General features: G+C 44.8%; 1 protein-coding gene across 1 annotated transcript in view; it reads left to right on the forward strand.

Annotated features, from left to right (window-relative positions):
• The window catches only part of WDR97 (WD repeat domain 97), an 89,158-nt gene that overhangs the window by 17,028 nt on the left and 58,253 nt on the right, over positions 1 to 13,877 (forward strand). The window contains exons 9-13 of the mRNA XM_067467204.1: positions 3,053 to 3,185; positions 6,186 to 6,313; positions 9,361 to 9,439; positions 11,354 to 11,509; positions 13,562 to 13,711. Coding sequence (XP_067323305.1) covers positions 3,053 to 3,185; positions 6,186 to 6,313; positions 9,361 to 9,439; positions 11,354 to 11,509; positions 13,562 to 13,711 — 646 coding nt within the window. The remainder of the gene's footprint in view (positions 1 to 3,052; positions 3,186 to 6,185; positions 6,314 to 9,360; positions 9,440 to 11,353; positions 11,510 to 13,561; positions 13,712 to 13,877) is intronic.

Below are 13,877 nucleotides of genomic sequence, written 5' to 3' on the forward strand. Positions count from 1 at the left end.
CTTTGCTTCTTCCAGCACGCTGACGTTTGTCCGCCTGTCTTCCCAAGAGGTTTGCAGGATTTTCCAGAGGCAGCGCTGATGGGATCGTTCCAGGAGTTGCATGTGACGTCTGTAGACAGTCCACGTCTCGCAGGCATAGAGCAGGGTTGGGAGGACAATAGCTTTATAGACAAGCACCTTGGTATCCCTACGGATGTCCCGGTCCGCAAACACTCTCTGCTTCATTCGGAAAAATGCTGCGCTCGCAGAGCTCAGGCGGTGTTGTATTTCGGTGTCGATGTTGACTTTGGTGGAGAGGTGGCTGCCAAGGGAGTGGAAATGATCAACATTTCCTAATGTGACACCATTAAGCTGTATCGCTGGCATTGGAGAGGGGTTGGTTGGTGTCTGCTGGAACAGCGCCTTGGTTTTTTCAATGTTCAATGACAGGCCGAGCTTCTCATATGCTTCTGCGAAGGTGTTTAGAGTGGCTTGTAGATCTTCTTCTGAATGTGCACAGATGACGTTGTCATCAGCATACTAGAGTTCTATAACAGATGTTGTTGTAACCTTGATTTTGTAACAATCCCCTCAAAGAATCAGGGGGTCCCCCAGGGTTGCAGAACAGTTTGCGGGGAGCATATTCCTCTCACCTTTGCTCTGAGGCATCAGAGGAAGATACCTGTTGGCCAAATGCTTTGGCCATTCTTGGAAGCAATTGTAGGTCCCCCAGCCATCATGGAGTAAAAGTCGAGGAAAGTCTCCCTTGATGTAGAAATTAGGCCTGGTCAATCCATGGTTCTAAAGTACTTACAAAACTAAAGTTCTGGTGGTGAAAATTTCAGAACTCTAACAAAACTCTCAAAATTTCATTATAAATGGCAGTTCCTAATTGGTTCTATCATAAAAATCACCAATAATGAAATAATAATTAAATTTTGAAAGTACTTACAAAACTAAAGTTCTGGTGGTGAAAATTTCAGAACTCTAACAAAACTCTCAAAATTTCATTATAAATGGCAGTTCCTAATTGGTTCTATCATAAAAATCACCAATAATGAAATAATAATTAAATTTTGAAAGTACTTACAAAACTAAAGTTCTGGTGGTGAAAATTTCAGAACTCTAACAAAACTCTCAAAATTTCATTATAAATGGCAGTTCCTAATTGGTTCTATCATAAAAATCACCAATAATGAAATAATAATTAAATTTTGAAAGTACTTACAAAACTAAAGTTCTGGTGGTGAAAATTTCAGAACTCTAACAAAACTCTCAAAATTCCATTATAAATGGCAGTTCCTAATTGGTTCTATCATAAAAATCTCCAATAATGAAATAATAATTAAATTTTGAAAGTACTTACAAAACTAAAGTTCTGGTTGTGAAAATTTCAGAACTCTAACAAAACTCTCAAAATTCCATTATAAATGGCAGTTCCTAATTGGTTCTATCATAAAAATCTCCAATAATGAAATAATAATTAAATTTTGAAAGTACTTACAAAACTAAAGTTCTGGTGGTGAAAATTTCAGAACTCTAACAAAACTCTCAAAATTTCATTATAAATGGCAGTTCCTAATTGGTTCTATCATAAAAATCTTCAATAATGAAATAATAATTAAATTTTGAAAGTACTTACAAAACTAAAGTTCTGGTGGTGAAAATTTCAGAACTCTAACAAAACTCTCAAAATTCCATTATAAATGGCAGTTCCTAATTGGTTCTATCATAAAAATCTCCAATAATGAAATAATAATTAAATTTTTGAAAGTACTTACAAAACTAAAGTTCTGGTGGTGAAAATTTCAGAACTCTAACAAAACTCTCAAAATTTCATTATAAATGGCAGTTCCTAATTGGTTCTATCATAAAAATCACCAATAATGAAATAATAATTAAATTTTTGAAAGTACTTACAAAACTAAAGTTCTGGTGGTGAAAATTTCAGAACTCTCAAAACTCTCAAAATTCCATTATAAATGGCAATTCCTAATTGGTTCTATCATAAAAATCTTCAATAATGAAGGAACAGCTGTTCTTTCCCATGCCCACTGTAAAGATCCCTTACCTTGCCAGCCTGGATGGCAGGGCCTAGGAGAAGCAAGCCAGTTAGTTGCAGCTTTGGAGGGCCTGGCAGAGGGCAGCAGAAGCCATTTTAGTTTAGGGAAAGCACCATTTCAGAGAGGGGGAGTGGCCTAGGCCTGGGTCAGCCTTAGAACAGCCAGGATTGGTTTATTAAGGGGGGTGGAGTTTAGCATGGTTTGGAGGGAAAGAAGGAGGCTTTTTCAGTCAGTCTGTTGTTGTTAGAGATCAGTGTAGGAAGGCAGTTTAGGAGTTCGTGTTTTGAGATTAGTTTAGAGAAGGCAGTTTGCCTTAGGTTTGCCAGCGAATAGAAGCTGTAGCAAACTGGTACAGTTATCAGGGAGAGATAGCTGGAGTGTAGTTAGCTAGGCCACAGTTGAGGGTAGCTAAGCTACAGTTGTGTCTTGGCAGAGATTCAGATCCTGTCAAGTATACTTGGTTTTAAAGAGAAGAAAAACTCTGAATCTTGTAACAAAGAAAGAACCATTTACATGTAACCATTACGCTTGCAAGACATAAGCCAAAACCTCTATGTAACAGCTAAGATTTTTAACAGCATTTACACTTTCTTCTGTACTTTATCAATAAACTTTCCTTGTTTATTTTAAACTCAAAAAGCCTGAGTCAAGTGTACATTTGTGGATACAGTCCCTTTTCAACCTCAACTGTTTTCCTTTGAAGAAGAAGATAATAAAACACAGTGCTTGGGGATCTTTAAAACCCTTTTAATATTTTAATTAGCTAGAGTGTTCCTGTACGTTTTAGTTTATGGTGGCAGCGGAAGTTAATCAGAGAGACATCCCCTCGTAACGTTATATAGGTGCCAGTGGAGTGAATTCTTCATATTGGAGGGACAGTTGGTGGGATCTGCTTTACCCCCCTCTCCAGTTATTGTTTGCCATACAGCGTGCCTTTATACCCACCTCCTTCCTCTTTGCATCGGCGGCTTTGCACCTGGATTTGAGAGCCCTGCTTTTCCCTTCTGCAGGCAGCTGAAGCTGAACACCATCCCGGAAGGCCTGGCCTTCGCCAACCATTGGGGGGATTTGCTGGTGGGCATCGAGCGGCACCTCTACCTCATCCACCACAGCAAGTACCTGCCCAACTACTACAAGATGAAGGTAGGGCTCCGAGGGTGTGTTTTGTGTGTCGTTGGCCCTTGGGGTCAGGGTCCACTGCAGGCCTTTGCTACCTTAAAAATTAAGCCCCCTTGAAATAGAAAAACTTTATTAATAAAAATACAGGTAATTATTGACAGACCTAATGTGAAATTACAGTGTTAATAGATTGTATATGTGATTTTTTTGGTTGCGCAGAGCGTGTTTTAGCCAAATCCCATGCAAAAGACACAGGCAAGAGGTGTCGTATCACCCCAATTCTCCAATAGCTGCACTGGCTACCGATTGAATACCAGATCACTTTCAAGGTGCTGGTACTAACCTTTAAGGCCTTATATGGTCTGGGGCTGGCGTACCTGAGGGCCCGCTTATCCCCCTACCAACCCCAGAGATTACTCCGGTCTGAAGATCAAAATCTGCTTGCAGTCCCTAACATACGGACCTATCATTTGTCATCTACTAGACATAGAGCCTTCTCGATCGTGGCCCCTTATTGATGGAATGCCTTGCCGGTTGAAACTCGAACCATCCGAGACCCACTTGCTTTACAGGAAAGCCTGTAAAACTTTTCTTTTCCGACAAGCTTTTGATGGGTGAACAACCCGGGCTATGCCTGTTCTCGCTGCCTATTGTTATTGTTATGGTCATTTTTAAAGCTAATTGTATTGTTTTAATCTGTTTCTGTAACCCGCTCCGAGCCAAATTGGGAGTAGTGGTTTTGTTGTTGTTCATTCGTTCAGTCGTCTCCGACTCTTCGTGACCTCATGGACCAGCCCACGCCAGAGCTCCCTGTCGGCCGTTACCACCCCCAGCTCCCTCAAGGTCAGTCCAGTCACTTCAAGGATGCCATCCATCCCTCTTGCCCTTGGTCGGCCCCTCTTCCTTTTGCCTTCCACTTTCCCCAGCATCATTGTCTTCTCTAGGCTTTGCTGTCTCCTCATGATGTGGCCAAAGGACTTCCACTTTGTCTCTAGTATCTTTCCCTCCAGTGAGCAGTCGGGCTTTATTTCCTGGAGGATGGACTGGTTGGATCTTCTCGCAATCCAAGGCACTCTCAGAACTTTCCTCCAACACCACAGCTCAAAAGCATCTCTCTTCCTTCGCTCAGCCTTCCCGAAGGTCCAGCTCTCACATCCGTGGGTTACTACAGAGAAGATCATGGCTTGGACTAGGCAATGGATCTTGGTTGCCAGTCTGATGTCTCTACTCTTTACTATTTTATCGAGACTGGACATTGCTCTCCTCCCAAGAAGGAAGCGTCTTCTGATTTCCTGGCCACAGTCTGCATCTGCACTCATCTTTGCCCCTAGAAATACAGTCTTGTCACGGCCTCCACGTTTTCTCCCTCTATTTCCCAGTTGTCAATCATTCTTGTTGCCATCATCTTGGGTTTTTTTTGACGTTTAGCTGCAACCCGGCTTTTGCGCTTTCTTCTTTCACCTTGATTAGAAGGCTCCTCAGCTCCTCCTCGCTTTCGGCCATCAGAGTGGTGTCATCAGAGTGGAGTAGCGGTATACAAGTTGAATAAATAAAATAAAATAAAATAAATCTCTACCTGAATATGGCAGAGCCCTGGCATCGTGACAGAATATAATACCAATGAAGGAAGAATGGATAGAAAAGATATTAGATATAATGAACATGAACCAATTGACCTCCCTACTAGCAAAGGTGCAAAGGAGCAAATATATTAGAACAACAAAGTGGACTTCCCTTAAAGAATGGATGGATGAAAAGGGACAACTTCAAGATGTTCCCCTGAACAGATGAGAAGAAGGAAGAACTGCCAACGTTGAACATTTAAGAAAATAAGAAGTAAAAAGATGCTATAAAGCTCTTGCTTTTTTCATACAGCCATTATAAAGAAGAATGGAAGTGTAACCAACTATTTTTCTTCTTTTTTCTTCTTTTCCCCCCTTTTCTTCTTTTCATACCCTTCCCTTCTTTCAGATCCTACAAGCCCTCCCCCTCCCTTCATAGAATCATAGAATCAAAGAGTTGGAAGAGACCTCATGGGCCATCCAGTCCAACCCCATTGTGCCAAGAAGCAGGGATATTGCATTCAAATCACCCCTGACAGATAGCCATCCAGCCTCTGCTTAAAAGCTTCCAAAGAAGGAGCCTCCACCACACTCCGGGGCAGAGAGTTCCAAAAAGCAATAAGGCGTTTAAAGGCAGCAAGATAAAATAGTGTCCACACGTAGCAATCAAAAGCAATGTTCAAAAACTATAAAATATAATCCAAGGCACTGATTATCCAGACAGGAATCAACCAAGAAGCAAGAACACACCAGACGCTGCTAGTCAACTTGAAAGGCTAGAAAAAAACCATGAAGACGAGGCCACTTGAACAGGAATTCCATGAGGCTTGTGCTTAGTTTCCAAATGATGCCTGATTTGACAAGATTTTCTAAAAGCAAACCTTAAATCCCAAAAACTGTTTTCGTTTTCCTCCAGTCTTTGACCTTAACTGACAAATTCTTTCAGATCTATGTAAACATTGGGCCTCTTGTTGATTCTGGCTAATTTCCAGCCGCTGACACTGCTTATCTAACTCCTCATTAACTTTACCAGGTATCAGACTGTTTTCCAAACTAGAATCTGGAGAGCTCGCAGACGGAGGGAGTAAACCTTCCTCCCAAGACCGGACAGAAATATTCTCATGAGAATCTGCCCTTTGCACCGAAGCCTCTCTGTCAGTGTCTGCATGAAACTCATTGACCAAAGTGTCTCCATCTTGCACCTCAGAGTCAGTCCCAGCATCCCCCACATCAGAAGCAACAGGGGACTGATTTCCCTCCTCATGACCCACATCAGACACAGAAACATCAAGAGACAGAAACACACTCACAGGTTCAAGCCCAGGCTGAGTCCCAACAATAGCAATCTGTTTCACTGAAAACAGATTAAAGAACATTTTTAACATTCAAAAAAGTATTCATGATGTGTGTGTTGGGTCCGCTGTTCAGTTTCTGTGGATGCAGCCCTGTCCTTCTCTTGCAGCTGCTGTGTGCAAAGTTCCTTGAGCCACTCCAGGACGCCTGCCTCCCGCTCAGCGATGCCTGCTTCCAGACCCTGGTCCAGGAGAACACCCGGCGGCTATTGCATGAACCACCCTTGGAGGAGTCTGAGTAAGAAGAGCACAGGTGTACATAAGGCTGAGAATGTGATCCTCTCCCCACTGCTGCCATAGGATATGTTGGGCCTGGGACCCTCCCCTTGCATGAGATTGGGGAAAGGTTGGACTGGATGGCCCATGAGGTCTCTTCCAACTCTTTGATTCTATGATTCTATGGGGACCTGCACCTACCATCTGTAGGAATATTTGGCATCTATAGCAGGAGCCCCTGGTGGTGCAGTGGGTAAAACCGCTGAGCTGCTGACCTTGCTGACCAAAAGGTCGGTGGTTAAGATCTGGGGAGTGGGGTGAGCTCCTGCTGTTAGCTCCAGCTTCTGCCAACCTAACAGTTCGAAAACATGCAAATGTGAGAAGATAGGAACTGCTCTGGTGGGAAGGCAATGGTGCTCCATGCAGTCATGCTGGCCACATGATCTTGGAGGTGTCTATGGATAACGCTGGCTCTTCAGCTTAGAAATGGAGATGAGCACCACTCCCCAGAATCAGACACGACTAGACTTAATGTCAAGGAGAAACCTTTACCTTTAGTTTTATAGCAGAGTAGAGTGCAGCCTGAGCCCGGGTGACGCAATGAATTAGACTGCTGAGCTGCTGAACTTGTGGACCGAAAGGTCACAGGTTCGAATACGGGGAGTGGCGTGAGCTCCTGCTGTTAACCCCAGCTTCTGTCAACCTAGCAGTTTGAAAACATGCAAATGTGAGTAGAGTTCAGCAACATCCATAAAAGCAAAGTCTACACATCTCCAATACAATCCAAAAAAAATAATTAGGAATACATTGATCCAAGGCTTGGGTAAGCAATCATGAAATATAGGAATCCAAAACCATGAACGAGAAATATCTTAGCATGAAACTTCAAAGCAAGGTTTCCATGAAACAAGGACGAGAACTTGGCGTGATTCTAAATGATGCTTCATCTGACTACACATCCCAAACTTGAGACTTTTATCCCCTCGTTAGCTAGGTCACTAGCGGTCAGAAATTGGTTTCTCTTTAGTTGAGGCTTTGTTATTGTTTTCTGCTGAAGCCTAGCAGATTGCCTAAGCCTTTTCACAGCCTTTCTGTTTTGACTGAACTCTTCTCGCCTATCTCTTGGCTCGTTATCTATTTGCTCATTAATCATAGAATCATAGAGTTGGAAGAGACCTCATGGGCCATCCAGTCCAACCCCCTGCCAAGAAACAGGAATATTGCATTCAAAGCACCCCTGACAGATGGCCATCCAGCCTCTCTTTAAAAACCTCCAAAGAAGGGGCAGAGAGTTCCACTGCTGAACGGCTCTCACAGTCAGGAAGTTCTTCCTCATGTTCAGATGGAATCTCCTTTCTTGTAGTTTGAAGCCATTGTTCCATTGCGTCCTAGTCTCTGCAGGTGCATCCCCACACCCCTCAGGGACATTCTCATGGGAAACTACAGGGATCTTCTGGTCATTCTCTGCATCAATATCACTGACCAAACCATTGCCACCTTAAACTAATCTTGAACCTCATTAACATCATTCCCCACATCCAAAGCATCCTGATCCTGAAACACAGGCTGAACTCCAACACCCCCTCTATAAACCCCCAAGGTCTTAAGATCGTCTGGAGAGACCCTGCTCTCGGTCTCGCCACCATCCCAAGCACATTTGGTGGGAACGAGAGACAGGTCCTCCTTGGTGGTGGGCCCTTGGGTGTGGAACGCCCTCCCTAACGAGATTAGTTCTGCCCCCTCCCTCATGACCTTCCGGAAGAAGCTCAAATCCTGTTTATGGGATCAAGCGTTCGCAGGATAGATGGTTTTAACTGACTGTTTATAGCTGACGGCAATGGAGTGAAGATGGCTTTAATGGACTGTTGAACTGATGGTTATTGATTTGATCTGGAGGATGACATGTTTTAGTGTATTCATAGCTGTTTATAATGTAGATAAAGTGTATATTATGGTATGTATTGTTTGGCACCCAATGGGGCCCGCTGGTAGCCATCCTGAGTCCCTCCTTGGAGGCAAGAAGGATGGGATAGAAATGCTCTTAATAAATAAATAAATAAAAATTATATCCCGGGGTCTGGAGGGTCCTCAGAAGGTGGCTTGGCCCCAGAGAATTAATGGGGCCTCAGAAGTGGGCTGTACCAGAGGTTGCCAAACATAGACCCCACTTCCAGGTGGCCATGGAAGGCAATGGTTTGAGTGTGACCCCAGCCCAGCCCAGTATGAGCAACTGCGAAAAGGTGTCACTTGTTGTTGCAATCCAGAGCAGGGAACGAGGCCCTAAGATAACTATCCACCACACTTGGCTGTGAAAAACAATCCTTTTTTATTGAAGAAAAATGGTTACAAAATAAAGGAAAAATGCAAGTCAAAAGCCACAGCAAAATCAGCAAACATGAATTTAAATGGACAAAGCAAAACCAAAAGCCTCACTGGGAAATACTGGAACCTGTTAGCAATCCACTAACCGTACTTGATATCCTAGAAATCTTCCCAAACTATGGCCAGGGAACCGGGAGAACTGCCAAGGTCTTCATCAATTCTGAAACGATGCCTGAACTGAGACAATCAGCTTGGCGTATTGCAATTAAAACTCAAGAATTGGTTCCGTGAACCGCCCTTCTGTTTTGAAGCCAATGTTTTTAATTCTTGAATTCGGGAGGATCGACGCAAACTGAGTGTTTTGCTTCTGTCTTCCCAAATTTGGCCCCTTCTGTTGTCATTACAGTTAACAGGTGCAGAAGGGAGTGAAAGGTCAAGGTCTCCCTCTGAAACATTCTCATGAACACTGGTACTTTCATTCTCCAAATCTACAGAAGTTCCTTCCTCACTAATTTCAGGGACATTGGCATTTTCCAAACCTACAGCAGTTTCTTCCTCACTAATTTCAGGAGCATTGGCATCAAGAGGTACATTTCCACTAGCATCAGTAAATATACTTTCATTAGCATCAAGAGGAACAAACAGAGAATCAGGTTCAAGTTCAAACTCAGGCTGAACCCCAACACTTGTTGACAGGTAGTGGATTAACATAGAAGTCCTTGCTGATGTCTGCCTGTTTCCACATAGGTCTCCGCTGCCTGGAGCTCACCGGCCGGTGACCAGGCAAGAGTCGAAGGTGACCATAGGGATCCCAGCCAGGAGACAGGTAAGTGCTGCCCAATGCGGGGGACGGGGGGACGGGGGCCATTTGAAAGGGCAAGGGTCTGGTTGCCAAGGCTTGGGAAACAGAGTTGGCACATTCTGTTTAAGAGTCCAACAACCACTTGTCTCACTGACCATGGTTCAGGCAGAAAGAGACTGGAAGAGGAGGAGGAGGAGGTGGCCACTTGCTTCCTCCAGTACTTCTTCCCCAATCTCCCTTGTCTCTGATCTCACTCATATTCTGAGTTATTAACCAGTAATAAAGTCATCTCTGGTTGCTTCTGGATCGAGAGAATCAGCCGTCTATGAAGACGTTGCCCAGGGGACGCCCGGATGTCTTGCAATCCTGCGAGGAGGCTTCTCTCATGTCCCCCTCATGCTGATGATCATGCCATTACCGCTCAAGCAGGGAGCTTTGAGATGGTTGAACAGAAGCTCTCCGGAGCTCTAGGTGCTCTCACTGCCTACTACAGGGAAAACCAACTGATCCCTAATCCATCTAAAACACAGACATGTGCATTTCACCTTAAGAACAGACAAGCATCCCGAGCTCTGAGGATCATTACCTGGGAAGGAATCCCACTGGAGCATTGCAGCGCACCCAAGTACCTGGGAGTCACTCTGGACCATGCTCTGACCTACAAGAAGCACTGCCTGAACATCAAGCAAAAAGTGGGTGCTAGAAACAATATCATACGAATGCTGACTGGCACAACCTGGGGATCACAACCAGACACAGTGAAGACATCTGCCCTTGCGCTATGCTACTCTGCTGCTGAGTACGCATGCCCAGTGTGGAACACATCTCACCACACTAAAACAGTGGATGTGGCTCTTAATGAGACATGCCGCATTATCACAGGGTGCCTGCGCCCTACACCACTGGAGAAATTACACTGCTTAGCCGGTATTGCACCACCTGACATCCGCCGGGAAGTTACAGCCAGTAGTGAACGGACCAAGGCAGAGACATCTCCAGTTCATCCCTTGTTTGGGTATCAGCCAGCATGCCAACGACTTAAATCAAGACATAGTTTTCTAAGATCTACAGAGACACTCGCTGGAACACCTCAGCAAGCGAGAGTCCAAAAGTGGCAGGCTCAAACCCAGTACCTCAATCCGTGGGTGATACCTGATGAGAGACTCCCTCCTGAGCACACAGAAGACTGGGCGACTTGGAAGGTGCTGAACAGACTGCGCTCTGGCACCATGAGATGCAGAGCCAATCTTAAGAAATGGGGCTACAAAGTTGAATCCACGACATGTGAGTGTGGAGAAGAGCAAACCACTGACCACCTGCTGCGATGCAACCTGAGCCCTGCCACATGCACAAGGGAGGACCTTCTTGCAGCAACACCAGAGGCACTCCAAGTGGCCAGATACTGGCCAAAGGACATTTAATCAGCTACCAAGTTTGCAAAATTTGTGGGTTTTTTAAGTCTGTTTGTTTGTTTTGTTCTGTTAGAAATGTAATACAATGTTCTGGTTGTGGATGACACGATAAATAAATACCAGTAATAAAGACATCTGGGTGAAGGGGAGTGCTCTCTGCACATTCTTAGAAGTCCCCTTCTGGCTCCGAAGGACAGTACAGAAGAACACAAATTCAACTTGACTCTGCTCCTGAATTGTTTATGCTCAGTTGCTCTACTGCTGGCACTGGAAGCTTCTGAACCGCTGCTACTGTTGCTGCTGCTGCTGCTTTACCATTCCTTTTTGCTTTTGAAAATTACTTCCAACGAACCTTATAAGAATGTTACACCACCTGTCCTTTGGGAATGTGCCCATTTCTCTTACCATGAATGGCCATTCTGAAATCCCACCAGCAAATAAGTGCAGGGTTGTGCAGAGAGACCAAGGTAGGCCAAAGGTAGGGAGGGAGGGAGACGGAGAGGCTAAGCACTGTCCTGCCTTGCAGGGCTCTAGGCAGCTGGCCACGAGGGACCAGGACCTGGAGCGGCTCCAGAGCGGGAGAGCCAGCCCGGCCAAGAAGGTGCGCATCACCAAGGAGATGAAGGACGAGGCCTTTGAGCAATACCTGAAGATTTTCTACAAGGAGCCGTTCAAGGTGGAGGTGAGACTGGAGAAGGACACCTGTCCCAGCGGAGAAGTGGGCAACACTCTCAGGGTGGGATGCCATTGGGGCTCACCTGGGCCCAGTGTCCTTTGGAAGGAGGGCACAAGCGACAGGTGGCTGGTCTGCAACAGGTATATTTCTCCTACAAAATGCAAATTGAACCTCATTGGGAGCTCGCAGTAGACCCTCCCCCCCAATACACACACAATTCCCTGGTTGGTTCTGCAGGGTTTCCAGGGAGAGGCTTTGAGCATCTCTGTGTTTGCCTTCGCCTTTCAGAAGATGCATTCAAACACTAGTTGCCATGAACACCTTGTCCTGGACACCGACCAAGGAATGGAAGGAGTCCATCCAAGGTTGATGAGGAGGCCAACAGGCTCTGGTGACATCCGTCTCCCCAGAGAAACAAGGTCCACCAGAGAGGAACATTTAGGAATGCTTGGTCTCTATAGTAGTTTATTGAAGATAATTAAAAGCAGCAGTAGTAAAAAGTAATCCACAGTAAAAGGTAAATCCAAATAGGTAGGAAAGGTAGATGGGGACAGATAATCCAGGAAAATAGTACAAAAGAGTCCATGAAAACAAATACTGGAACTTCCAAGGCAAAAAACTCCAAAGTACTTCAACATGAATCAAACAAGGCACTTAAACATGAATAACAAGGCACTTAAAACAAGACATCTAGGAACATCTTGACCTTAATCCAACGTTGCTTCATCTGGCTACAGATTCTATACTTGACACTTTTATCCCTGCTATTCACTACTACTGTGTTTCCCAAACAGCCAAGAAAGGATTCTTTCTCAGCCTTGGGTTCCCTGCCAGCCTCTGCTGTAATCTGGCTGAGCGCCTGAGCGCCTGGTTTGTTTGGATTTGCTGACTGAAAACACTTCTTCTGTTCAGAGGCTCATTAACTTCTGCACCTGGACCAGGCTCAAGGTCTTGAGAATCCTCTTGTAGCAATTCAGGCCCAGGGAATAGACCATCACCCCCAATCACTTCAGGGGAGATGGAGTGGTATATAAATAAAGATTATTATTATTATTATTATTATTATTATTATTATTATTATTATTTATAGGCAAATACTCACACTGAGTCGCACAGGAGAGAGGAAGATGGATTGTTTCATCCTCTTTTATAGGCACTTGCTGATAGGCCATCAATAAGGGACATGGTGTCAGGAGTCAATTTCTGACGGCATGAAGACATCACAAATTCCCTCCATGACATCCTGACTGAATCCTCCTGGCTGCCTCAGTTTTCTCTCTGTGACATTTTGAAGCCAGAAGAAACCTTGTGTTGGAACCTGTGAAGCAACAAGCTGTAATAAGGAAACCGAGAAGAGGGGGGAGATGGGCAGGAAAGGTGTATAAAAGGAAGTGGTGGTAGGAAAAAGTCAGTAGTGTCTTCCTTTGCTGCAGAGATACAAGCAATATATTCATTTCAAAGCAAAACTGGCTTGTGAGTGATCATTTAATACTACTATATACAGCCTACAGTCTTACACATGGGCTGATGCAACCCCTTTGCAATAACCCTCATCTCACGTGGTTATGACTCAGCCATTGCCACAGCACCCTAGGTATTGCAGCTTGACATTCACAGTCCTACCCAGGTGCTATCAATATACCACATGTTCACCAAACAGTATTTTATTCTATGTTTTGCCAGTTCTATCTAACAAAAGTGACCTCTAAACAGCACCCTGAGCTACATAAAGCTAAGAAATAGATAGCAGACACCACAGGGTTTCCTCTATTCCTCTTTCCTCTCTATATACAAATGTTGCTGCTTTCTCACTTCTAGCAGGAGGGAACCTGAGAGAACCCACAGACCAGCCTTGGTCCTATTGCCAGTCTCCCATATTTTCATGGGAGAGAAAGGACAGGGGCACAGTTGCTTCCTCAGTCCCTAACTAATTGGTGGGATCCATGTTTGCCCATCAGGCCAGTGGTGGGCAAGGCAGAGGGGGTGAGGGTCACGTCTGTCTCCGCTTCATTCTCTGTGAACCACATCTTCTCTCCCTCCCTGTTTCTTCCCTTACAGATACCAGAGGAGGACACGTTCAATGCTGATGAGGTGCTGGAAGCCATGCGCTACGTGACCTCCCTATCTGATCTCTATGGACCTGGCAACATGTTTCTGGGGTGCTTCCCTCGTCCTGAGGTTCTGAAAACAGTCGGCCAGATATCAATGGTAACAGAGAAGTCCCTTCTGTGTCTCCCTCCTCCTGTTCTTCCTCTAACCCATCAGCCTCCCAGCAGCCCCTTGGTGCATCAGTTGGTTTTTGACCCATATCTCTCCCAATTCCTTTAGATGAGGGAAATGTAGGAAGATTTGGAGCTCTTCCACACAGCCACTT

The sequence above is a fragment of the Anolis sagrei genome, chromosome 4 (assembly GCF_037176765.1).
Source record: "Anolis sagrei isolate rAnoSag1 chromosome 4, rAnoSag1.mat, whole genome shotgun sequence".
NCBI lineage: Eukaryota > Metazoa > Chordata > Lepidosauria > Squamata > Dactyloidae > Anolis > Anolis sagrei.